The sequence below is a fragment of the Calonectris borealis genome, chromosome 7 (genome assembly GCF_964195595.1).
Source record: "Calonectris borealis chromosome 7, bCalBor7.hap1.2, whole genome shotgun sequence".
Lineage (NCBI taxonomy): Eukaryota > Metazoa > Chordata > Aves > Procellariiformes > Procellariidae > Calonectris > Calonectris borealis.
This window is the reverse complement of record NC_134318.1, coordinates 20,759,480-20,785,241: the sequence shown is the minus strand read 5'-3', so window position 1 is coordinate 20,785,241 and position 25,762 is coordinate 20,759,480. Positions and strand designations below refer to the sequence as shown.

At 44.6% G+C, this 25,762-nt stretch overlaps 1 protein-coding gene across 3 annotated transcripts in view; it reads left to right on the top strand.

Moving 5' to 3' along the window:
- Nucleotides 1-22,973, top strand: part of ZSWIM8 (zinc finger SWIM-type containing 8) — a 63,623-nt gene extending 40,650 nt beyond the window's left edge. Inside the window, exons 9-26 of one of the 3 annotated variants that reach the window (XM_075155353.1) lie at nucleotides 495-670; nucleotides 3,079-4,087; nucleotides 4,891-5,022; nucleotides 5,976-6,155; nucleotides 7,456-7,639; nucleotides 8,216-8,314; nucleotides 9,218-9,342; nucleotides 10,634-10,865; nucleotides 11,698-11,850; nucleotides 12,643-12,865; nucleotides 13,060-13,349; nucleotides 14,104-14,327; nucleotides 14,615-15,097; nucleotides 15,704-15,872; nucleotides 18,203-18,376; nucleotides 19,787-19,906; nucleotides 20,887-21,065; nucleotides 22,357-22,973. In XM_075155353.1, coding sequence (XP_075011454.1) covers nucleotides 495-670; nucleotides 3,079-4,087; nucleotides 4,891-5,022; nucleotides 5,976-6,155; nucleotides 7,456-7,639; nucleotides 8,216-8,314; nucleotides 9,218-9,342; nucleotides 10,634-10,865; nucleotides 11,698-11,850; nucleotides 12,643-12,865; nucleotides 13,060-13,349; nucleotides 14,104-14,327; nucleotides 14,615-15,097; nucleotides 15,704-15,872; nucleotides 18,203-18,376; nucleotides 19,787-19,906; nucleotides 20,887-21,065; nucleotides 22,357-22,560 — 4,356 coding nt within the window. In that variant the 3' untranslated portion in view covers nucleotides 22,561-22,973. The remainder of the gene's footprint in view (nucleotides 1-494; nucleotides 671-3,078; nucleotides 4,088-4,890; nucleotides 5,023-5,975; nucleotides 6,156-7,455; nucleotides 7,640-8,215; nucleotides 8,315-9,217; nucleotides 9,343-10,633; nucleotides 10,866-11,697; nucleotides 11,851-12,642; nucleotides 12,866-13,059; nucleotides 13,350-14,103; nucleotides 14,328-14,614; nucleotides 15,098-15,703; nucleotides 15,873-18,202; nucleotides 18,377-19,786; nucleotides 19,907-20,886; nucleotides 21,066-22,356) is intronic. The other 2 variants (XM_075155354.1, XM_075155355.1) reach the window with 2 other exon arrangements.
- Nucleotides 22,974-25,762: the final 2,789 nt, after the last annotated feature.

Here is a 25,762-nt window from a genome sequence, read left to right as displayed (position 1 = left end):
TTGCGTGGTCGAATCTCAGATTCTTTTGTTATTTTTCTAGAAGATATCTTTTGATGGGTTTATGTAATAAATTTTTTTATATTTTTAAAAATAATATCAGGAAAAAGGTTTCCTTTGACAGTTCAGGACACTGATCTCACTCTGTAATTGCAGTGTAAGTTTCCTTATTGCTCTATCACATACCTCAACTTTGAGCAGGGAAAAGGAAATGCTTCATTTATCACATTTGTTCACTTTTTCACTCCAAGGCCTCTAGTAAGAGAACCTCCTGTGAGTGTTTTGTTCTGTGGGCACGTGTCTTCTAAACAGAGAAATTTTGAGAGGCCCTTAGTTCTCACAAACCAATACTTCTTTAATACTCGTAGTTATTTTGGAGTCAAATGAAAACATGGTGCTAGCTACAGATCCAGTTTCCTTGTGGTTATGAGGTTAAGTGAGAGCAGGGGATGAGATGTTGGCCACAACACAGCTCCACTGAACATTTTCTTCTGCAGATAACCGGCTGGTGGTACAGCGTGCGAACATCTGCATCACACAGTAGTGCTAGCGGGCACACAGGACGCAGCAATGGCCAGTCAGAAGTAGCTGCTCATGCCTGTGCAAGTATGTGTGATGAGATGGTGGTTCTTTGGAGGCTGGCTGTCCTTGACCCAACTATTAGTCCACAGAGGTGAGCACCAGAATCAGATTCAGTCTCTCATTTACTTCTGTGGTATTCAGGCACACTCAAGAGTTTCTTCCTGTCTCGTGTTTGTATCATTACCTGTTCAACCATTAGTCCTTCTGGACTATGTGCTATGCAAGGTTCAAAAGCACTATAATTACTTTAAACTTTAATTGCTATTGCTGCTCGCTTTTAGCAACATCATAGAGTGTGAATAAATTGTTTTCTGAGAGTTCTCTTTTACATGTGAGTGTAATTCTGCATTTCAGTGTCCCACTGGAGAACATTTCATTGAATGATAACACTGACTACCAATAAATTTTAATGCTTTCTAAATTTAACTATTCAGCAGTTTAATGGATTTCTGTTTAGACAACATTCACTGTTGTCTATTTCAAGATGAACCATTTTTTGCTTTCTGTGCTCTTACGGAGTTTATTCTCTGCAGTGTATTGGTAAACAGTGTCACTGGTGTATGATTTTCAGTCAGTGTTTTCAATTGTGTGTGTGGGGAAAAATTGTGAGACTTCTGCAGGTTTCTAAACCATATTGGGCCTTGGTAAATCACTGTCATCTTTATTTAGCACTAGTTGAATAGCAGTGGAGGTACTGAGGGCTCGTGTTGAGATACTGTGGTTGACATGGTAATAATTTGTTTTGTACATCTGGTCTACAAAGTGTGTTGTGTAGAATGTACTGAATAAGTTTAATGTGCTATAAGCGCTCAGAAAAAGTTTTTCAGAACAAATGAAAACAGGACGGTATTTTCAATAGTTACACATTAACAGGATTTGCTTTCTGTGAAGTGTTGTGTAACATTAATAAAATGCCCTATCTATGTAAGGTATATCAGGGACCCTAAAATGGATGCAGTTTCTGTCTTGTACAGTTTACTATATGAAGTAGCTAAATATAGGAGATGAAGACAAATCAAAAACTGTAGGAAACTGGGATTAAGGCTTAAAATAAACACACACATCAATCAGATCACATAGAAAAACCATAAAAGATTTTGGCTTTTAATAAAGTATGAAGTTGTGCTATGTGTATTCACATTTGAGTTATTTGGCTCAGATCTCCTGCTTGAGCTCATGCATAATTGAAATGCTCCTGCTTGATTACCTATTCTCTTGGTGTTTGAATAGTCACCAAGAAGAACCCTCTTCTACCCATCCTTGCTATTCTTTCCAGTGAATCATAAGGACACTTGCTACCTCATTCCTAATTCATTGCAGGCTGTCATCCATATGTTAGCTTTCCTGAGTAGTTCCCCTTTCTTCTTTTTCCTTCTGAAAATCCTCTCCTTGACTAAGCCCTACCAGTCTGCTCTCTTGTTAATTAATTTCTTTAATGGACAAATAGAAACAGTCCATTTTGTTTAGACCCTTTTGTCCTAATACCCTTTGCACCTAATTTGGGTCACCCTGTTTTGATTTGATTTTGTTGTGCTTTTGCTTTTGATAGGAAATCTAAGAGAATTGAAGTGTTGGGCTTGTAATTCAGATCTCTGAAATGTGTGGCAGAAAACACGATGGCAGTTGATTGGGACACTTGGTGCAATTTCTAGAAATGTCTTTTCCTCTTCTTGAATTAGATCACCCAAACGTGTACTCCATTTAGACTGCCTTGCTCATATGCTTAGGCCCTACATGAGACTTGGAGCTGGGCAATGCAGAAATACTGTGTTCTTCCCGTGGTAATATGGGGCATAGGACTAACTGCTGTGTAATTTAAATCTATATAACCCTACCAGCTTGCTTCTTCCTCAGAGTTATTTGAACATCAGTTATTTTTGTCTTGCTTGTTCTGTGCCTATGGCTTGCCGAGGGCTGCTGTCTCCCGAGGACAGCCTGCTAAATCCTAAATTAAATTGTTGTGCTCCAGACAAGCATATCAGGGTAAAGAGGTAAGCGCCTGGGAGGTGGATTAGGTGGTCCTATCTGGCATTGTGCTTCCCTGGGTAGGCTGTTTAGATTGTACTGGTGAACGTCTTGACTGGAGTTGTTCACAGGGCCGTTTCACAGCTGCTGCAAACTGTTTTATGAATGATTCCAAGAGCAGTTCCCCATGGCACCCTCTGGTCTCAGACTGCTGAGGCTTACATTGTTAATACCTTATCTGGGGCAGATAAGCAAACAGAGCAGACAGTATTTAATTTTAAACCTCCCAGTTTGTATCATGCTTTCATGTTGGTACTGTTCATATTTTGTTTCTATATCATTGGCCTGTCTAGGACTTAGTTGTTAATATACCTGTTTCCTTTTTTCAGCCTGTCTTCTTACTAATGCTGTCTATACTTAATTCAGCAGAAGATTTTTCTGACCAAAAGGAGGAGGTGTTCTGTGGGTTAAGAGGTAGTTTGTCACAAATGTGTTTTGTGTCTGCTTTCTAACCTGTCCTCTTACTTCTTTTAGGCGCAGGGACCTTTGCTCACAGCTCAGACAGTGGCAGCTGAAGGTCATAGATAATGTTAAGAGGGGTCAGCACAAGAAATCACTGGAGAAGCTCTTCCAGGGTTTCAAGCCAGCTGTGGAAGCCTGTTACTTCAACTGGGAGGAAGCTTATCCCATTCCTGGGATTACATATAGCAGCACTGACAAGAAGAACTCGTTCTGTTGGGTAAAGGCCATCCAGCAGAGGAGCTGCCGGTTGCAGTGTGCAGAAACTGCCTGTGAGGCTGGTAGAACCCATGGACAGGAGCCTGGGGGACCATGTCTGCAGCCTGGGGACAGGCTGCGTCCCTCTCCCCAGGAACCAGCAGTTCGTCCGAAGGAACTTACTGGAAAGCGGAAAGTTGTCTCTGAAACGCCACAGAGGGTTCTGAGACGACTTTCAGCAGAAGGTGATAAAGCTGTGTATAAGACTGCAGTGGGCAAAGCAAAGTTGCCAGTGAGCAAAGGCTTGACCAGTAAACATAGTGGGAAGCGCCGCATGAGCAGTGAAGACAGCTCTCTGGAGCCGGACTTGGCAGAGATGAGCCTGGATGACAGCAGCTTGGCTTTGGGTGCAGAAGCCAGCAACACATTTAGTTTTACAGAAAGCCCACTGAGCAGGAGCTACAGAGACACCTTTGAGGAGGATGGTGGGGTGTACTTCTCTGAGGGACCTGAGCCCAGTGTCAGGAGCAGTTCCATGGCCAAGAAATCGCCCAAGGATCCTGTGGGGGAAATGGGTAGTGGTGATGACGACCTGCCTTCTGCAGATGAGAACAGCGGTGGTGTGAGCCTGAAGCCAGAAGAGGTGGGAGAGAACGGTGCAGCAGGGGGAGGGGATGATGGTGAAGAGGAAGACGATTACCAGGTATACTATCTGAATCCACAAGAGGTAGCCAAGGAAGATGATGACAAAGCTGAAGGGGGAAATGAAGAGGAGCAGGATATATTTGCTGGTATAAAGCCTCTGGAGCAGGAGAACCGGATGGAGGTGAGTTGAATCTAGTTCAAAACATTGTTTTGCAGTTTTATGTATTGTATACATCATGGTGTCGCCACTCTCCTCGCTGTCATACTTAACCTAGTATGTTATTAAATCAAGTGCTTAACTATAATGTCGTCATAACCCATTGTATCATAAGGTATCTACAGTCTTAATGCAGTGGTATCACACCTCTGTTTCCCACAGACTTGACTCCCTATTTCTGTGCTAACTTAAGTGTGTCCCAGTTTTAGCTGGTCCCATCTCACACTCCAGGATTTACAGATGTAGGCAAAACAGTGTGTGCTTTTTCCCTAGTCTCACTCTTGGAAACGGCAAAATTGAGCTGAGATTAAAAATTAAGTAAGACTGAGACATGCCCATCAGGAAAAATTTAAATCCAACCATGTAAGCAGAAATTCTCTGGAAAGCCAGGGGCAATCTAAATAGACTGTGTCACATTCATGTAATAACCTCAAAATACGTTTAGAGCTTGCACCTATATTAGCAAGCAGCTGAAATGGAGATGCATGGAAATAGTCAGTCAGTTTGGGTTTTAGTTTTTTTTGAGTTATTCTTTGATCTTTTAGAGCACTTGGAGGGCACTTTCTTCTTAATCATGGAAGAAAGGCTTTTTAGCAGAGTGCTTAAAGGGATGGTGGTGAAGGTCCAGGCAAGGAGGACTCTGATAACACCTGCTGCAGAAGTTAAGTGTGAATTGTGTTTGCAGTCTTTGAGACAAGTGGTTTGAGCAGGCTAGCTCCAGCGTGGGGGAGTGTGGTTTGAATATGACCATTTGATCTTTCTTGCAGATCCTGTTTGCCTGTGCAGAGGCCTTGTATGCACATGGATACAGTAATGAAGCATGCCGCTTAACCGTAGAGCTCGCCAGGGACCTACTGGCCAACCCTCCAGATCTCAAAGTGGAGCAGCCACCAACTAAGGTAGAGAGTGAGCTTGTGTAGTTTTGGGGGTAGAGGGTAAGTTAGAAGGAATATGTGGGATGGATACAACAGCATTCCCAGGCATTTCTCATTTGCTGTGATTCAGGGCCCTTCACTGATGCTTTCTCTGGGTTGAACTTGTCTGGATGTCATTAATGTGCCTGATCACTCTGTGTGTGTGTGTGTGTGTGTGAATAAAAGGGAGAAAGAAAATAAGAGGCCATTCAGCAGGACTTGGAATCTTCAGAAACTCAAGTTTAGTTAAAAGCTTCTTCACATTTCCTTATCCTTCAGAGACAAGCTTGGTTTGTCTGTTAAAAGCTGCAGCTCCCTTAGGAATCTATTTTAAATCTCATTGAACAAAACACCCTATTTAATACCAGCTTCAAAGGATGTTTTGTTTAAGAGATACCTGCTACTGTGCGCTATGAGATTATACAGCAGCCATAAGAAGTCTTGATTTTTGTGCAGCTCTGTGCAGGTGACCTTCCTGTTTCTTGTGGTTCTCTCCAAAACCTTAGTCTCCTATTTCATAATTGCACCATTGGAAATATTAGAAGATTTGCTGTTTCAGGATAGAGGGTTGGAGAGGAAAGAAATAAGCATAAACTTACAGAAAATCACCTGTAGTGGCACTAAGCAGTGTTTGTTATGGAAGGGTTCCCTTGGAAGGGACAGGCATGCAACATCTGCCTGCACAGGATCAGTCCAATAGTGGACATATGTCTTATCAACAGGCCAGCTCTTCCACTGTGTTGTGCTGGGGTGAGATGGGGGAAGGAATGAGGCTCGTCAGTAACCACTGGGATTTGTGATTCCTCAGCAAAGGGAATAAAATTTAAATGTGTTTTATTCTTTCTCCTGTCTACTGATTATTGCAAAGGGTAGGAGGACAAGCATAGAATCATTTAGGATATTTAAGAAAGTCCTGTGACAATTTCCTCCTCAAACAGGGCAAAAAGAACAAGGTATCAACCAGCAAGCAGACTTGGATGGCAACCAACACCTTGTCTAAAGCTGCTTTCTTGCTGACTGTGTTGAGTGAGCGGCTGGAGTACCACAACCTGGCCTTCCGAATAGGAATGTTTGCTCTGGAGCTGCAGAGACCACCTGCCTCTACAAAGGCTCTGGAGGTATGAAACATCTCAAAAAGGCACTATCTATAAACAACCTTGTGCTGCTTAAATGCTTTTGCTCATGTGGTTCCCATTTCAACTCCTGAAATTTGGTTATGCTTTTATATGTTTCCTTAAAATTGATTGCAGTGGGACTAAACGGATTGTGTGCACATACCAATAGCACACATTGATCTGCCAGAAAAATGATGAGACGTATACTTCATCTGGCATTACCTTCATTGATAGGAAGCTCAGACCTCATGTGCCAGCAGGCCTTTGATTTCACACGAAGCTACAGGCTTGAAAATACTTAAATGAGTACAAAATCTCTTATGAATATATTATTTCGATTAGAACAGCTTACTTCTTATCTTAAATATGTTACCAGTTTGCTTGGCTAATCTGGGGAAAATAAAGCCATTTGTAAATGGAATTGTCCATATTTACATTGGTGAAATGGTTTGAAACTTATTCCTTAGAGTAAATTGGTGCAATTGTTACATGTTTGAAAATTGTTGCTCTTGCTGATATCTCATTCATTGGCAAGTGAACATGTGCACTGTGCAGGCATATTATTTTGGACACTGCTTGATGACTATTAGGCTTCCTTTTTAGGAAGAAGAAGTGTCCAATTAAGACCTTGTCTGTGTGATTCGCAGCCACCTTGCTTTTTACTGCAGGGTTGTTCAGTCCCTGGAGGTGTGTGTTGTTGCTAGGTATCCACCAACTACACTTGTTATCTGTACTTCTTATGGTCTGATTAGAAGATTGTGAGATTGGCAGTCACTTGCTAACTAAAAGAAAACAATCACTTTCACATGTTAAGAATGGAGAGAATGCAGGAATGCCAGAGTAGTGAAATATAACCGTCTTCATCCTGGTGGCATGCGTGCTGCCACCCCATGCCCATTCTTCTGCTAGTCAGTCCCTGTTGTCTCGAATGGGTATATTACTTAACATAGCATCCTTTTTTCCTACAATTAAGAGTAATCACCTTTTCCACTGACTTATCCAGTCAAATGCTTCTCCTGATGTTCTTATGAAAGCTGATGCGTTTTTTTCTGTATGCAGAAATGATAATTTGAGTAAAAAAAATGTGTATAAATATGAGGCAAGACTTGTATTAGATTCGAAAATCTGTGTGTTGAGAGTGGAGAGAATGGTAAAGGTGGGTAGGGTGCTAAGAATTGCTATAATTTAATGATCCAATAAAAACTGTTGCTGTACCTTAACATATGTATAGGGAAAAATGATCCACTGCCCACAAGGCCTGTGCTGATGACAACTTCTTCTGTTTCCTTGTGGATACTACCAGGTGAAACTGGCATATCAGGAGTCTGAGATTGCAGCCCTCTTGAAGAAGATTCCCTTGGGCACTAATGAGATGAACACTATTCGAGGAAGAGCTGAAGAACTGCGAGAAGGGACATTATGTGATTACCGTCCTGTCCTGCCTCTGATGTTGGCTAGCTTTATATTTGATGTCCTGTGCACTCCAGGTACTGTCTGCATTGGCTTGGGTGTGCGAAGGGCATGTTCTGAGATGCCAGGTCTTGGGCGGGGTTTCAAAGAGAAACTGTCTTCTGTATAAGAACAACTTAATCTTGATTCTTCACACAAACTGTTGCTTGCTCTTCACCTTCATGTTGCTTTAGAGGTACTTTGTGCCCCAATGAAATTATCTTTCCGTCTGCTTACATTTGAAACCAACTGGAAACTTACCACATTTCAGCACGTGTGTGTTTGTAAAATAGTTATAAATGACTGACTTTTCTAATCTTATGCTGGTTATATTCAGAGGAAGCTAAAATAAATCTAGTATTTAAAAACAGAACACAACAACCTGGGATTAGAAGACTGACTTGGCAATATACCTGCCTGGTTTGAAGCCTTCTGAGTTTAGAGAGAGAAACGGGGAAAAAAAAAAACAAGACAGTGCTGTGGTTTTGAAACACGTACAAGGCTAGGAATAGAATCACAGGAAGCTCTGCAAATTCAGAAAGCTCTCAGAAATGGCTTTTGCCTTGAGGTCCTAGTTTTGAAAGCTGAGCACTAATTCTCTTGTCTTCTTTCAGTGGTTTCTCCTACAGGCTCTAGACCCCCAAGCCGTAATTGGAATAATGAAATGCCTGGAGATGAAGAGCTTGGTTTTGAGGCAGCTGTTGCTGCTCTTGGTAAGAATCTTTTACAAGAAAAGTTTTTCTTCATCCATGTTCTGCATCCTATCTCATTGTGGATGGTGAGAGCTCGTAGTTCATTCCAGTTTGGCGCAGAAATGAAAGTGTTTGCACGGTTTATCAGATCCAGATGCAGAAGGATTCTGCATGCCAGGGTTGAGGTGCAAAGTAGTGAAAAATGGAAGGGGGATATGGGACAGGAATGTTAAAGTAGTAACATGAATTTTAGCTTTCTTCTTGCTCTTTTGTCACAGAAGATGTATTGCCTGGGCTTTAATGGAGATGGAGAGTTTCAGAGAACAAAAAGCAATCATTTCAGAAGAGGTTAGACAATGATAGTGAAAGACTAGCAGCAGTACTCTCAAGTGTTATCATATAATTTAGGATCTTAGCATAATACTGGATTCTTCTATCATTTATCAGCTTCAGCAACAAAGCACTGATTATATATATTATGTTGACAATACTGTATGCCTGTTTTAAAGCAGCATGCAAAAAGTACTAGAATGGATTAAACAAGGCCTGTCCTCTCTTGCCTCATTTCTGAAAGGAGGAAGATGAGTTCTTTATGGTGTGGAAATGCTGGCTGGTAGCATCTGCAGAAACTGGAAAAGTTTGTTTCAAGATGGAGTTGTGGGCTTGCCTGGACTCTTCCCATGGCATATTAGGATCTGGTTGTTCTGACAGTTGTAGCAAGCTTAGTATTCTGGGGACAGACAGCAGCTCCTGTTTATTCATGACCTATTTCTGAAGTTAACAGAAAAATAGGGGGAAAAAAAAAATTTCTTTTGCCTGTGACAGGGAGGTGAATAAAATAGTCTGAGGTATAGATAGCGCTCAGGATGTGGTGTAGTCCCATGGGCTCACTTGTCTCTTCATCCCCTCTTTTCTGGCCTGCAGGCATGAAAACAACTGTCAGTGAAGCAGAACATCCTCTGTTGTGTGAAGGCACCCGAAGGGAGAAAGGGGATCTGGCACTAGCCCTGATGATTACGTACAAGGATGATCAGTCTAAGCTGAAGAAGGTGAGTTTCCCTTTAAAAGGGGAGCGGGAGATGCAGAGCAAACCATGTTTGGGTTTTGATGGATTTGATAGCTTTGCCAGTGAGCATAATTTGCTTTGTCATGTACTGATGATTTACAAGCTATGTTGTAGTGTTTGTATTCTTCCACTGATGCAAAATCTGATTGTGCAGTGTGCATTGCCCTGGAAGAAGCACTCTTTCCATGGGTTTCTTAAGGTCCGGTTGGGAGATGCGTTCTCACTGCTTTTAATGCTTTTGCTTACCTGCTAAAACAAGTCCTTTGTCCCAGGGGTTTTCAGTGTGCACTCTGTGTGTGGTCTGGGGATTGATTCTGTTTTGCTGCAGGGATGTTGGCTTGCCCAACAGTATATCTAGCAAAGCATTTGTTTCTTAATCTCTCACCTCTTTGGTATACTAGCTTACTTCACCTGTGCCTTAATTTCCCATGCAAAAGAGATAGTAAAACTTTGCCCCCGCCACCCCAAAGGAGGAAAAAATATCAAAACCTGCTGAAGCTTTAGGAAGGGTTTTATTAATCTTTTATATTCAGAAACACTTCTACCTAGCAGGAATATTATTAGTGTCTTTCTGTCTCCTAAAGTAGAAGCACTTCTTTTGCTATACTCTTCTCTTCTGCAGGGGATAACAGGGACACTGTGATATCAGTCATCTGCAAATAAATGCTCTGTCACACTTGTGGTGTTCATTTCATGAGAATGAACAGTAGGAATGGACAAACCCATAAAATGTGGTCATGCATTGTCCCCAATTATGTAATAAGTAAGGATAAGAAAATGTTATTGTGGGCCGGTAGAAGGCAGTTTCTCTAGTGTCTGAAAGTCTCAAAACGCTTTACCAGTTTCTCAGTAATGGTATGACAGGATTTTTTGAATGGTGAGTAAAGAATTTTGGTGGCTTAAACAAGAACATCTAAGGACTGGCAGAACTAAATATACAGTCCTCTCTTCTGTCCTTGATGTAGCAGAATTACTTCTGTATTGTGAGTTTTGGGTGCTTTCCAAGTAAAGCTAGTGGCTTTTTGAAGTGAAAATGGGGATATTGCTGAGTACAAATGAATCTTTGCTTCTTCAGTAATGCAGGCCACATGGCTCTCAACTGTGCATCGCTGATCTTCAGTGCAGGAAGATGATGCCTACTTTCTAAAGAATAAACATTTTCTTTTTTTTCCAAGCAAATGGAATTTATTGTCCACCAGGAAGCTGGTTTGGTACTTTCCCTCTATGTCTTAGTGTAATGCCTCTTCTTTTTTTTTTTTTTCTTGCTGTTAAAGATTTTAGATAAACTCCTAGACAGAGAGAGTCAAACTCACAAACCACAGACTCTGAGTTCCTTCTACTCATCCAGCAAGCCTACAGTAGCAAATCAAAAATCTCCTTCCAAACATGCTGCCCAGTCCACTGCAGCGATCCAGCAGCTTCCAGGGACTTCTGTCACTCAGCAAGCTGCTGTAAGCACTGCAGTCCAGAGCAGTCCTGAGAACTTCGTGGAGAAGAGTGCACAGGGTAAGAGGTGCTGCGTAAGGGCTATGCTGAAACCCTTCTGTTAAAAGTGCAAAACTGTCACTGTACGTTTTTGTTTGTTTTAGGAAGTAGTCAGAGTGACTTATATTACCATCTGTCTGCTTGGTGGTTAATAGAACGTCATTCCCCTGTTACCTGTTTGGTTAGATCCATTTCGGTACACATTGTTGTTGCATAGAAATTCAAGCTAATTTTCAGGTTTTCCTATCTTGACCCAGTTGTGTAACCATAAAACTACTAACATAAAACTACTGTGACTCTATCTTTTAGGTTTGCATCACAGAGGTGCAGTATTTAAAAAAATTACACACTGAGTCAGGTACCTTTATGTAGGATAAATAACTAAGATTGCTGAGGGGCATTAGAGATAAACGTGGTTTTCTTCAAGCTGTGCCTCCACTTTGGTGGCAAACATCACATATAGCAGCATTTGGTGGAAAGCAGATGCTGTCTTAACTCTTCCCAAAGAGATCAATACTAGCTGAGGAAGACTGCAATAAGGTTAGGGTTGCTGGAGCATTTTTATTCTAAAATTTTTCCGTAGTTGCAGCAAATTTTCCAAATCTTGAGTTGTTAAGATTAAATGTTCTTGGCCTGCTATCGGATGATATGCATATATCGGATGATATATATCGGATGATATATATCGGATGATATACTGAAAGCAAATTGAGATAATCCTGCTCATAAATACCACTCATTTCATAAAAATCCTGCATCTTTTGATGTTTATATCTTTTAAATGGCCACATCTGGTTTTAGAGATACAGAAACAAATCATAACATTTACCTTGTCACTGTCCTGTTTATGTAGAGAGCTCTCAGAGGTCCCCCTGTGAGCCAGCTGTGGAGTCCACTGTCTTGAAACAAGAGGGAAAGGTCCCCAGTCGTCTGGCCCTTGGAAACAGAGGTGGATACAATGGGAGATGCTGGGGTTCACCTGTCAGGCAGAAGAAGAAACACACAGGTAGGAACTGAATAGTTCATACAGCATCCAGTCCTGTGCTAGGCGGCCTGCTGGGGTTTCAGCAATTCCCTTGCTCTTTCATTCCACTTGTCAGCCTTTCCTGTACTACAGAAGCAGTTGATTGTCTCTGAGGTGTTTGGCATGGAGCAATAGGTTTTGCTCCTCAGATTTCCTGCCCCCTTCTGTATAGCAATTTACCATACCTTTCTCACACCAGATATGTTCTGGGTGATGGATTTTAGATATCTGGAGCTGAATGATTGCTGGACTCTGGGAGTGGAGCACTGTGCTCCTGGGTCCAGAAGCAAATTCAGAGGAGCTGCTGCCTCTCTACACTTCTCTTGGGAAGGGTATAATTTAGAGGCTGAGGATGTGAAGAACCTTTTGTGTAAATTGTGCAGCATAAACCAGAAGGGTTTTCTTCATACTCATACAATCTGTGGAACTTGACTTTGTATGTATATTTGCCTTCTTGTTGTTATATTCTGCCACAAAGCTTGGCAGATGGAGTGAGGGGCTGGGGTGGTATGAAGGGGGAAATAAAGGTACATTGTTCTGGAACTTTTCTGCTTTTTAATCCAAGAACTCTAAAATGACGCTGATATCTGTGGCCAAACTGACTAATTTAATCTCTCACAATTTGCAAAGTTGAATGCCTGGCAACTGTAAGGCTGACTGTCACTGACATGACTGATCTTAGTGGGGACTTTAGGTGATGTGGGTAAGAGTTTACCTACCCACATTACATTTACCAGCCCTGGTGACATTACTGTGTTGGTTCTGCTGTTGTAGGCATGGCTAGTATTGACAGCAGCGCTCCTGAAACCACCTCTGACAGTTCTCCAACGCTCAGTCGGCGTCCACTACGTGGGGGATGGGCAACGACATCCTGGGGCAGAGGACAGGACAGTGACAGCATCAGCAGTTCTTCAAGTGATTCCCTTGGATCTTCCTCTTCCAGTGGCAGTAGGAGAGCCAGTGGGGGAGCCCGTGCAAAGACTGTGGAAGTTGGCAGGTAATTAATACCAATGCACGGAGGCAACCTCTAGGCCTGATGTCAGGGAACTAACAAGTGTGCATCAGGAAACACTTCCTTGAGAATGTTTGCTTTGTTTCCTCTGGACCCTAAAGACAGGAACCCTGCCCCCCAGCTAGTGAACCTAGGATACTTGTTGCTGTCTGAACGGTTCCTCTTATCTTTTGCTCTAGATATAAAGGGAGACGGCTGGAGAGCCATGCTCCTCATGTCCCAAACCAGCCCTCAGAAGCAGCTGCTCACTTCTACTTTGAATTGGCCAAGACAGTCCTTATCAAAGCAGGAGGAAACAGCAGTACCTCCATCTTCACCCACCCTTCCTCCAGCGGTGGGCACCAGGGACCACACCGCAACCTTCACCTCTGCGCCTTCGAGATTGGGCTGTATGCACTAGGGCTGCACAACTTTGTGTCTCCCAACTGGCTCTCTCGAACTTACTCCTCCCATGTCTCTTGGATCACAGGTTACAGCAAAACTTTATTGGGGAGCTTGGTTTTGGGGAAGAAGGAGGGGAGGGAGGTGAGCTTATGCCCAAAAATGGTGATGCTGATGTGCTGGCTGGCACAGCTGGCAGTACAAGCTGAGCACCAGTGATTTACATAGTGATGCTTGTTTTGGCCTGGAAAGTTCTTGTGATCTGTTTCTTCTTGCTTATACTGCAACATCCTTCAGTCCTCAGAGCCATAGATCACTTCTCACACAGAGACTGGTCTTAACTTCTCCTTCGGGGGTCTCCTGAAGAGACAGACATTTATGAAGTTTGAACATGCTCTTTGGCCATGTTCAGGATTTCACTTTCTTTCTTCTTCTGTTTGCACCTAGCCCTACTACTACTTTCTATCCACATGACTTCTAGAGCCTGAAAAACACACCCTTGAAAAGTCGTGTTTTCCTGACACAATGGAAATAGAGCGGCAGTCCAGGCTGTGGTTTGTGGGTACTAAAATCCGCTACAGCAACTTCCTCTTACTGCCTCAAATGCATCTTTAGCTTAACTTTGATAATGGTACCCTCACTCACTGCTTGCTTATTGAGGGCTCTTGCCTGTCCTCTCTTTTGGGAGGAAGAGCCTAAATTTGACTTAGAGCCTAAGGGGAGCAACTGGGCTCTGTTGCTGCTCCTGAAGGAAGTGAGGAGTGCACCTCCCGTTGAGGGAAAGCTGACTGGAACTGTGCTGGGCATACAGTGGGTGTGAGAGTCTTCTCTTTTACTCTTAGGGCAGGCCATGGAGATTGGTAGCGCAGCCTTGAACATCTTGGTGGAGTGTTGGGACGGACATCTGACTCCCCCAGAAGTGGCATCATTGGCAGACAGAGCTTCACGGGCCAGAGACTCCAACATGGTGCGGGCAGCTGCTGAACTGGCACTCAGCTGCCTGCCCCATGCCCACGCCCTGAACCCAAATGAGATCCAGAGGGCTCTGGTGCAGTGTAAGGAACAGGTGAGCATCACATGGGGGCTGGCTAGTGCAAGCTGATTTCCAGCATCAAGGACATGCTGTTACCTGTGGGATTGGCTCCTCTGCTACTGGACAGCCTTGATCCCAGAAATCTGTGGATTTCTTATGTTTCATGAATAACTGGTTCTTCTGCTGCATAGTTGTGATCTGTCTGCTCCCCATAGTGTCAGTCATTTCAGAGAGGCTTATACTTTCTCCTGTTGTAGTTTTGCCTTCTTGTGTTTCTGGTTTTGCATTCTTCACTTTTGCTTTTCTTTCACTGCCCCCAGGACAATCTGATGCTGGAAAAGGCCTGTATGGCAGTAGAAGAGGCAGCCAAAGGAGGTGGTGTGTACCCGGAAGTCCTCTTTGAAGTGGCTCACCAGTGGTACTGGCTTTACGAACAGACTGTTGGTGGGACCCCAGCCCAGAGAGAAGGTGCCACTGGCTGCAGTGCCAGTGGTGCACGGGCTGCCTCTGAAGCAGCACGTGGGTTGACAGACAACCGGGTGACCTCTGAGCCGACCACTGTAACAGTGGCAGCTGCGGTAACCGCAGCAGCGACAGTCATGCCGGTGATCTCTGTGGGGTCGACCATGTACCAGCAGCATACAATGGCAGGGCCGGCAATGGCACATACACACACGCAGGGCCTCCACCCTTACACCACCCTTCAGACTCACATCCCCTGTAATCCCCAGTATATTGGACACACTATCCAGCATATGCCGCGCCCAGCTGTCTTCCCGGTGCCTGGCTCAGCGTACCCGCAGGTGAGTTTTGCCTGTGCCTTGTTCATTTACGGTGACTTCGTGTGGCTGCTTCCAGAAAGAGTATATCTGACTGGGGAGAGTGTGGGGCTCAGACCTGCCGTGGCTTGAGGTCTAGCTTCTGCTCGCAGTTGCCGATTTGTGATACTTACTTTGGCTCCCCAGCTCAGCTTTTGCATTATAAGGAGCCTTCTGTGGGTGCGTGTAAGGTCTCAAGAGAATACCAAATATAATACATCAGTAGTTTTTAATTTTTATTGCTCTATAGTTTCTCAGAAGGCACTGGATAGAAAGCTTGTCTTCTTGAGAGCTTGCAGGCTAAATAGAGACTACAGAGGGAAAACCAAACAAAGGTTATTTTAACCTCTGCCTATTTTTGAAAGTTCTTGGAGTGGTTTTCTGCAAACTGGTTAGATTTAAAAGGAGGAGAAGCAAGAAAATGTAATGGTCATGTGGTGCAACGTAGTTTCTGTGCTGATTCTTCCTGTGCTTCCTCCTCCCTGTCAGATTGGACTTGGAATGTTCTGGGGTTTGTGTGGGGACATCATGTTTTGGACTACTAAATGGCCAGATGAAGTAGACATGACTGTTACTTATTTTCTATTTTAGGGTGTCCATCCAGCATTCATAGGAGCACAGTACCCCTATTCGGTAACAACACCATCATTGGCAGCTACAGCAGTGTCATTCCCTGGTGTGCCGGTCCCGTCCATGACGCAGATTGCTGTGCATCCCTATCACAGTGAGACAGGACTGTCACTGTCTTCCAACGTAGCGAGTAAGTGTTACAGCCCTGGGCTGTGCATAGCACAGGTTTATTTACTGTGCCTCCTAGCTGTACCCCTGCCCCTCACTGAGCACAAGTGGAACCAGGGTTCTTGCATTGAAAAGTTCTGACCAAATCTACCCAAGCCTAAAGATGCGCATGCTCGAGGGTACTGGGATTCATCACGGGGTCTGATTCAGCTAGTGGAGCTTTAATTTCTGTTCAGCTAAATTTCCAGCATGAGATTATTTGGCCTCTCAGACTAAAGTGTGTTTGGAGCCCTCCTGGCCTTTCTGACTTCTAACTTATTAGAGCTTTATTCCCCCTCTCCTTAGGGCAAGATGAGCATAGATGATCTTGAGCAGGCTCTTGTGGTTCCTTTGGGTCAGATGAATAGAGTGCAAGAAGCAGGCAGCAGGCAGACTTCTGCTACATAGCACTAATAGGTGTCTTTCCTGCCCGCAGGGATTGGAGGCAGCCAGTACCTGAAATGTGGAACTTCTGTAGAGAGGACAGATGTTTTGGCAGGACCATGTCAATGGCAATCTGAACGATTGCTCACGTGTTGTGTTGGGGCTAGAGTGGTGGTGGAGACCCATCAAGTAGTGTGCAGCACTGGAACAGCAGATGTTGACTGAATTGTGGATATGCTGTCATTGCCATGGGGTTTTGCACCAGTGGGTCATGGTTGACCGAGGCTCTGTTATCCCCTCACTGGAGAGGCTGTAATGTTTGACTACATTTGCTTATCAGTGCTTCGCAACTCACCAGGTGCTAGAAGACTGGTACATGGGAAAACACTGAAGAGCTGTGTTGGCCTCCTTCACATCCAGATTTATCAGGAGAATCTTTTCAGTTATTTTTATCTTGCATTTTGATGCCAAAAAGCCACCACAAAAGCAATTAGAATAGTCCTGAAGGCCTCGGGATCTGAAGACATCCTTTGCTGACAGCCTTAGTCCTGGGCTGATGCTGTGACTCTTAATTGTGAGAAACCATTTCTGTACTCCTCCAAAGAGTTATGAATCTTCCAGCACTGCTAACTCATCCTAGTGCACTTAAAATAAAGAAAAGAAAAAACCCACTCCACCCCTTCTGGTTGCCATTGTTTATAGCTTGCATAAACTTCTGTTTTCAGTTCTTAAAATACTGTTTCACTGTTCCTGGAGTACATAGTCATGTGATGATGCTTGAGCTCTGGCAACAGTTCAGCTCATTCTTACGGGTTATTCTCCTTGGCCAGACTTCAAATTCAACATGGATTTTGCCCCCCTTTGTGGGTTGTTTGGCACTGTGTGTCTGCTTGGTTGAGGAGGTCAGACAGATCTTTCCTGGGAGGCACATTATTCTCAGGTATTCAACTATTCACTAGTGAACATTTAAAAAAAAAATGCTGGAGGTGGCAGGGGAAGAGGAGAAATTGGAACTTGTGGCATTGCCCAAGCTGGTATAGTAGCACCACAGAGAAGCTGTGAAATAAGGGTAACAATGTGCACACACCTAATGGCATCTCTGCTCTGGAATTCTGAGGCAAACCTTGCTTTTTCCTCTCCGTATCTTTCTCGAGAGGGCAAGTTAGATAAACTTGAGTCCCTTGTCAGAGTACAGCTTACTGGCTCAGTGTTAACTCCTGTCTGTACAAGTTTAGGTGGTACAATGTAATGGATTTTCCTGTGATTTCCCTTGATTTTGCCCATACTAGTTAAGTGTCTGAAGGTGACACAGCTTCTCAAGTTTCCTTGCTATTTTTACTGTTGGTATGTGCTGCCGGTGTATGCAATGGCTGTTCCTTCCCAGGATGGATTGGAGGCTAACCTCCAGTAACACTCTTCCCACCTGGTAGTTGGATGAAGTCATAGCTGTCTTACAGCAGAAATGGAGGAACCTCATAATGTTGGACTTGATCTTTGAATGACTTAATACTGTTCCTGCTCAATGATTTTCCTCAGCAGTTTCTCATCAGGTGTAGACATGCACTTGCTTGTTTTCTTGGACAAAAAATCAGAACCAGACATGTCATTTAATAATAGCAAAGACCTTTGAGTCAACACATGTATTTATATGTAAAACATGGATGATGTGCATGTTCATGGTATACTGCAAAAGAGATGGACAACCATGTAACTGACCCCCTTTAGGCCCTGCTTGCAAACAAAATAGAGATATTGCTAGCCCATTGTATTTCAGTTGTAAGTCTGTGGTTTTTGGTTGCTGTATTGTTCTGTTTAGAGGAACAGAACACTACATTGGCAGGGGGCGGTCAGGTGAGGGAGATGATGGCCCAAGTAAACCTTCTTTTAGGCTGGTGGTGGGTCCTAATGCTGCTGTTTTGCTCTCTTCAGTAGGAAGTGTCCATGCAGGATCAACGTTCCCAGCGATTCAGGGGGCTTCCTTGACAACTCTGTCCTCACAGCCCAACTCCCTTGTTACAGGGGGTTTTCCTGCCGAGGATGAGCAGCACAGTCAGCCTGTGAGCCCCCAGGGTCTGCACTACCTCCACTCCGCATACCGAGTTGGTAAGGATGGCCAAGTGGGTTTCTATGGCCCCCTTGAGAGGGATTCAGGGCAGGGCTGCAGGTTTTCACTATCATTTGGCAATTTGCTACTGCACCTGTTGGGGGTGATGGCATCTTAGCTACATGGGGAAAGCCAGTTCATGATCATATGTGGAGGCTAAAAATGGAGACAAAACAATAGAAGATTGAACAGTTGCTGTTGAGAGCCATCAGAGTAGAAGCGAAAGCTGAGTGGATTAGAGCTGGGAAGAGTGTTGCCTTTCAGCAGGTGTATGCAAAGGAATGTGGATAGGGCTCTGAGGATGTGGCTGTGTAAGTTGTGAGTATGTGAAAAAATGGAGTTCAGCTCCTGCTGCTCATGGATGGTTCAGGCACCTCTAGTTTAATAATACCAGTTGAGTCTTCAGAGGCAGAGAGGGATGTGCCCTGCGCCTCTCCAGCTAGGTTGTTGAAGACTGACATGAAGGGAACTTGTATTTTGTGGGGAGTGGGTATGTAATTAGCATTTTTTTCCCAGTCACACTGTTTATGAGGAAATAAGAGTCTCTACCTGAACTGCCATTGGTACAGGAATGTCAGTCTTGGGCTTTGTGGTTGAGCTTAGATTGCAGTAAGCTACTCATACATAGTCATGGTCCAACCCAGTGGATACTTGGGGAGGGAGAAGGGAGCCTCTAACATAAGTAAAGCCAGCCTGGGGCAGCAGATGAAGAGAAACAGCAAGAAAATGGAAGGAAGACCATCTGGAGGTTGCTTGAGGTTTTTCTGTTGAAAGCTAGAGAAGAAAGTACTTGTTAGCCAGAAAGGGGTGCAGTGATAAGTGGTAAGCCACTAGAGGCGTTTAATAGCCTGGATAACAGAGAAGGGGGTGGGGGAAAAGGGTCTGGAAGATCAAGACGTAGTGCTTGTTGGTATTTTAAAACCTTTTAAATGGGAGGATTTGCGTGAAGAACTGTAGTGGAATAAATGAAATGTTTGCAGATTGGCAATTCTGCAGCTCAGTGTTGGCCTGTTGTCTTGCAGCTGAGTAGGTTGATGTGGGTAGCTTCTCTGCTGCAAAATTTGGAGCAAATGCATTGCTTTCAGGACATCTCTTGTAGTGCAGCCTTTGGGGCTATCTGCTTGACACTGCTGTAGGTGCTAGTGGAGTGTCTCTTTGCAGCTCTAGTGAGGTGTGATGGCGATGCAGATTTCCCAGCCTGGAGCAGCAGATCCAGATGTTCTTGCAGATACTTCCTGTGGTGACAGGCTCCAAGATGGGCCTTTTGTTTCTCTCAGGACTCTTTGCAGCTAGGGAATTTTCTGCTGATGAAGGGCAGGCCAATCAGGTTGTGTTGCAGTGACTGAAGTGCTAGACTAAGTCTTACTGGGCAGAAATGCTGCTTGACTCTGGCTGCCCCTTTCTCACAGGGATGCTGGCTCTGGAGATGCTTGGCCGAAGAGCTCACAACGACCATCCCAACAACTTCTCCCGCAGCCCACCCTACACGGAGGATGTAAAATGGCTCCTTGGGTTAGCTGCGAAGTTAGGTAAGGCTCAGAGCAGTACTTCAGCAGAAATCCACTTGCTGGGATTTGGACCATGGTGGGAAAAAGCTCTCTAAAGAGTGAAACTTCAAAGATTGGGTGAGCCTGATATCTGACCGCATTTCTGAGAATGTTTCAGAAGATCCCTGCTGCTCGTTCATCCAGGCAGTTGTCCCATTTTTGGGTTCTGTAGGCATGCTGTTGAATTTTGAGGCACTGGATGAAGTGCATGGGGTTGGACAGGGCTCAGAACTTGTGTCTCTTTCATTCTATAACAACAACTTTTTCTTTTCCCTTTCCACTATCTTGTAGGTATTCCTCTTTCTTATGTATATTTACACCTTCTCTGAAGACCTTTTATAGCAACAGGTGCTCAAACCACCAATTGTTTGGGGTTTTTGTTTTTGTTTTTACTTCCACTTTGCTCTTGGATCTTTTTTGTCAGTTAAATTTTTTAATTCTTTCATCATCAGTAAGAACTTTAAAAAAACAAACAAACAACAGCAACAACAAACAAACAACCTCTACAAACATGTGGCATGGCTTCTCCTGCTGCTGCTGGGGGAGCTCCACTGTAGGCAGCAGTGGGGAAGCTTGACTGTCTCTTCAGGCTCCCTAAGGCCTGAGTGCTGGAGCATCTAGGTGCTTCCTAGATGGGGAGGCAAGAAGCAATGGGAGGAGGTGCAGTGCATCCTTGCCTCTGTAGTTATCTTGCACATCAGTTTTCTTTCATATCCCCTTTAAAGACAGAGCTGGGAATATCAGTGACTGAGGTGGTACCCGGTCTCTACTCAGACCTGATGGATATATCAGAATGATCTCTCGTTCCCATGAGTTTGCTAGAGTGTCTCCCCCAAGCCTGCTGGAGGATAGATTACACTGAGAAGAAGGTGCTCCAAATCCAGGTTCTTGCTGGGAAGTACCTGATTTCCTGTGTTTCTCTTACCTTAACACTGTTGTTCTGACTTCTCCTTCCTGTGCAGGTGTAAACTACGTGCATCAGTTTTGCGTTGGTGCGGCCAAGGGGGTGCTGAGTCCTTTTGTGCTCCAGGAGATCATCATGGAAGCTCTACAGAGGCTCAACCCTGCCCATGTGCACAACCACCTGCGCACCCCAGCCTTCCACCAGCTGGTGCAGAGGTGCCAGCAGGCCTACTTGCAGGTAATGTGTGGCCTGTCTTCCTGCCTGCCAAAGCTGCCAGGCCGTTGCCTGCCTTGCAGGTACTGCCTGCGTGTGTGTGTGCAGGGGGGAAGGTACTGCACACCAGTACCAGTACTTTGGGTACTGGTAGCTGAGCTGGTCTATGGCCTGATGCATCCCTTTCCCTCAGCGGGGACTGGAATAGGCATTGCTTGCCTGTATGGAGGCTGCATCATTGTACTGCTTCTTCCAAGGCCTCTCGCCTCCTGTGCTCACCACAAAGGACAGGCTGGTTCTGTGTTCCCCATCTACTTTCTTCCTCCCTCCAAATGCTACCCGTACCTTTTAACTTCTGTACTTTTTCTTTGCTATGTTTTCAGGCCCCACGTCCACCTCCCTTCCCAGTCTATCTTTTTTTTTCTTTCCTTGTTTGTAGCCTGTCTTCCCCTCGTCATGAAGCCCTGGCGTGGCTGTCTGGTGTGCCAGTGCTGGCACTAATAGTGGAAGTGGCTTGGTCAGCTACCGGTACGGATGAGATATCTCAGGATTTATTGAAACCAGGACAAGTGTGCTTTAGTGAGCCAGCTGGAACACCAGAGCTGCTTGTTCCTTAAAACAGTGTAAACAGGATGCCACACATATACCTACTTCTCTTGGATAAATGACCAGAAGGATGATTCTGTAGACGTACTGTCCAGGTTGGATTAGCTGTCCTATCACCTAGGTGATATTTTTGAGAAATGACAGCTTCTTCACTTAAGCTCTTTTTCTGAGCTACATTAGATTTCTCAAAAGGTGGACCTGCAGTTTTGGGGCCTTAGTTGAGAAGCTGGTGGAAGTGACAGTGCTAAGCCTAGAGATATTTTGTAGCAACTTAGTGTAAGCCTTACTCCTTCCATAGCCGCTGGCAAAGGAGATGTCCAGTGAGTGAACTGGGTCCCCATGTACAACCTGCAGAATGAATGGCATGAGGGTTAGATGCTGGTGGGTGGTGGGGTGGAGAGTTAGCTGACCCTTTTGTGCTGTACTATGGCACAATTTAGTGCCTGTGAAGGAGAGATCACCTGCTGATGCTGTGTGGTGCATTTTGTTGCTTTGAGAGGACGCTCGCCTTGGCCATGTTAGGATGTGAGATATAACACTGCTGTCTTTTGAGCTAGCTCTCCTCTGTCAGAGCCTCTGAGTCTTGGGACCTCTTGTGGGATAACAGGATCATGTGACGTATTGCTCTGGGAGCTCTTGAGTCCTCCTCTGAGTGTCACCAGAGGGTGGTGAGCAAGTACCTTAAGGCTCTTTCCCTGTTCCCATCCAGTACATCCATCATCGGCTGATCCATCTCACTCCAGCTGACTACGATGACTTTGTGAATGCCATCCGCAGCGCCAGAAGCGCCTTCTGCCTGACTCCCATGGGCATGATGCAGTTTAATGATATTCTCCAGAACCTAAAGCGCGGCAAGCAGACAAAGGAGCTGTGGCAAAGGGTCTCTCTGGAAATGACCACCTTCTCGCCGTGACAGCAGGCGGAGCTCCACGGACACACAACCCTTTGCCCCGCATAGTTGTAGTTCCATTTACACCATCCTTCCTTCTGGTGTCTTTTTTATTTTAGTTTTAACTTGTTGGAAACCACTGATCTGATGTATTTATACCATGACATTCCTCTCCAGCACTGTTGCGTGTTGGCGCTCTGCTTTGCTCGCTCTTCCTCCTCCTTCGCAGTGGGCTGCAGGCTTCAGAAGCATCAGAAATGAGAAGGAAGTTGAGCTGGCTGCCCTGTGGTGTAGTCACTGCTTTTTTCCCTGAGCCCCTGGAGGCTGTCCTGCGAGCAGTTTGCAGTGTGATTACGCACGTGTTAGAGGGGTGGGGGATTCTGTCTTAAATATTTATTTTGGCATTTATAAATATGTAAACTTTTTTTTTTTTTTTTTTTGTATGGGCTTCTCTTACTCCACATACCATCTCCTGTCAGGAGAGGCTGGGACTGCTGTGCATAGCCGGTGCTCCCTCCGTTCCTTTCAGCACCTCCTGCTGAGAGAAGCTGAGACTGGAGTAGCCGGGCCAGGGCCACCTCTGCGGCTTTCTGCAGCAGGTGCTGAGGGCAGAGGCTGGAGCTTGGGCAGTCAGAGTCCATGACCGCGCTGAGGTGCCTGGAGACTGCCAGAAGTGCTTGGGCTCTTTCTCAGGAGTGTCCCTCACTGGGCACTGCTGGCTCATAGGATGTTTTGATCCTGGTCGTTCCGAGTTGTACAATCGTGTTTCTTTTGGCTGGGGTATTACTCTCCTGTAATCAGTTTCTTATCCCTTGTCTCTTCTCGTTTCCTGATTAAACACTCGTTTTCTTAGACTGACTCTCTTCTCTCTGCTATGATGTTGACAGTCTGATGGAGCTGGCCAGCTGTGTGTCAGTGGGAGCTCCTGTGAGCCCTGGTGGATAGCTGTTCTGCCTTGGGGAGCAGCACAAGGCAGGTGGCCAGAGCTTTTACACAAGCTGTGAGCCAGAAGTTCCTTGCCTGGTACTGCTCTGAGAATGACATGCCTCTGCAGAGGCTGAGGTACGTGCAGACTGGGTCGTTGATGGGTGTCAGGGGAGTTGGTGGTAAGCCTGGGGTGTTCTGCCTACACTTCTGCCAGCCACCAGGTTCCTTTTCTGGTATTGACACCAATGATATCATGTGGTAATGCGGAGCTTTGTGTTTCCAAAGTATCGTGAAAAACAGTAGCTGCTTACCCTTGATGTAATTGTTAAAGAAGGCTAGTGGTCTGCTCCATGCATTTAGAGAGGTGTTTGGTGGACTATGCAAGATATCCAATAGGGACAGCATTGCAGAAAATTAATTTTAGAAGGCTTTTATTTTTATGCCAAGGAAATTTAAAAGGCTACTGCCATTTGTAAGCATACAAGCACATAAATTTCAGGACTTTTAAAACTGGAAGTCAGATGATTGATGGATGTTAAGAATCCAATTTCTTAGTAGTAATGTATTTTGCTTCTTACTCGGCTTTAGCCAAGGACAATGGGGAGCTTTTAGTTTCTGCAAGCTAGAAATATGTGCCTGTTTGTATTTGATATTTTCAATGATACTCCTAAAAAGTAAACTAACTCATAGGCATAGGGCAAAACAGATGAACAGGCTCCCTTGGTTTGACTTTGTGTACTGCACAGGCCAGAGAGTGTGATTGAGGTTCCTCTACTTCTGATTGTGCAACAGTAACTATTTAAAGATCTCCTTACAGTCCCTTGTATTCCTCCATAAGGTGTCTAGTTACATGCTAATATATAAATGCTGATGTTCGTAAGAATGTGTTAAGTTTTGTGGTTTTTAAACTAAACTCCATGTTGATTATGAGCTGCCTGTTACTGGGCAAAACCCCTGGATTTGACTGGAGGGCACAGCCTGATGTCTGGAAGGTTTGGGTTCCTGGAGCACTTTCTGTGCTCTCTGGTTCTTGCATGTTCAGAACTGGGAAAGGAGTTTGGAGAAAAATGAGTTTTCTAATAAAGTCTAATCTTTTGCTTTCTACTGCTTATAGGAGAAAATTAGGGGAAGAGAAGGGAGTACCTTCTAGAAGGAAAGAAGCAGAAGGGAAATGGGCAAAAGAGCTGAATGTGTTAAATATCAGGAGCAGAAGTGACTGTTACTGCATTGAGGATTTGGACTGAGTGGGGAAATGAAATGGCAGAGCCTTATCTGTGGTATCTATTAGAAAGCTACACTTAGACCCTGAGCAGGCAAGTCTTCAGACTACCGTAATTAAAAAACACCAGGAGCACGAGAGCTGTCACCAGTATCTTTGTTTTGAGAAAATACAGTGGAGCTGCTTACCGTGAGGTTAGAATGGACTTTATCTGGAAGTGTACTTGCTTTCATTCTGTGTATTCCCCATAAAGACCATAAGAGAAAAGGAATCACAATGTCTATTATCTTTCACTGTGCTCAGAACTTTCTCCCTTTGGTTATTTTACCCATTCTAGTCCTCATACAGATTGCACTGCTTCCATATGACAGACCCTGTCAGAGTTGTCTTCCAGCAGCTGCAGAGCCCAAACAGAGGAAGAGCCAGGGAATCTTACCTCAGGCTGACACTGACTGAACAAGCAGCTCAGTAGTATGAGGCACAGGTCAGTAGTTTCAGAAGTTTCCAAACTTTTCTCTGAAAAAATTCCTCAGAGTGAGCAGAGAGAGATGGGAGCCTGTGTGGAAGTGCTGCACGCTCATTTATTCAGGTCTTCCGGAACATGCTTTCAGTCCTGGATCTCTGCATTTGTTAATCTGTTGTTGTTCCTGAGCTGTATCCCATGGAAATATATCTGAGCAAGGACAGGAGAAAGGGGAAGGTGACAAAGCAGATGATGATGTTTTTTCTTGCCATGTGGCTGGAAGGTTCTTGTGGTATTTTTCCTTTATAGGAGATGAGATGAGCCCCGCTGGCCCCAGAAGCATTAATCTACTATTAAAGCAGGAAAATTATTACCCAGTGCAGTCTTGTTAGTTTGGTCACTATTCCAGGAGTGGGGAAAATACTTAGGCTCAGAAATTCTGAAAAGACATTTCAGCAGAAGACCTGCCAAAGAGCAGAGGTCACAGCCAACTCAAATTTCCTTTGAGTTTCAGTTAACTTATGTGTTGTTTCACTGAGAGTAAATGTTCTCTACGTCCTCGCCCTTACCAGCAACATATGAAGTGGCTGCAGTGAAGGCCAGGTGCCACAGCAGCT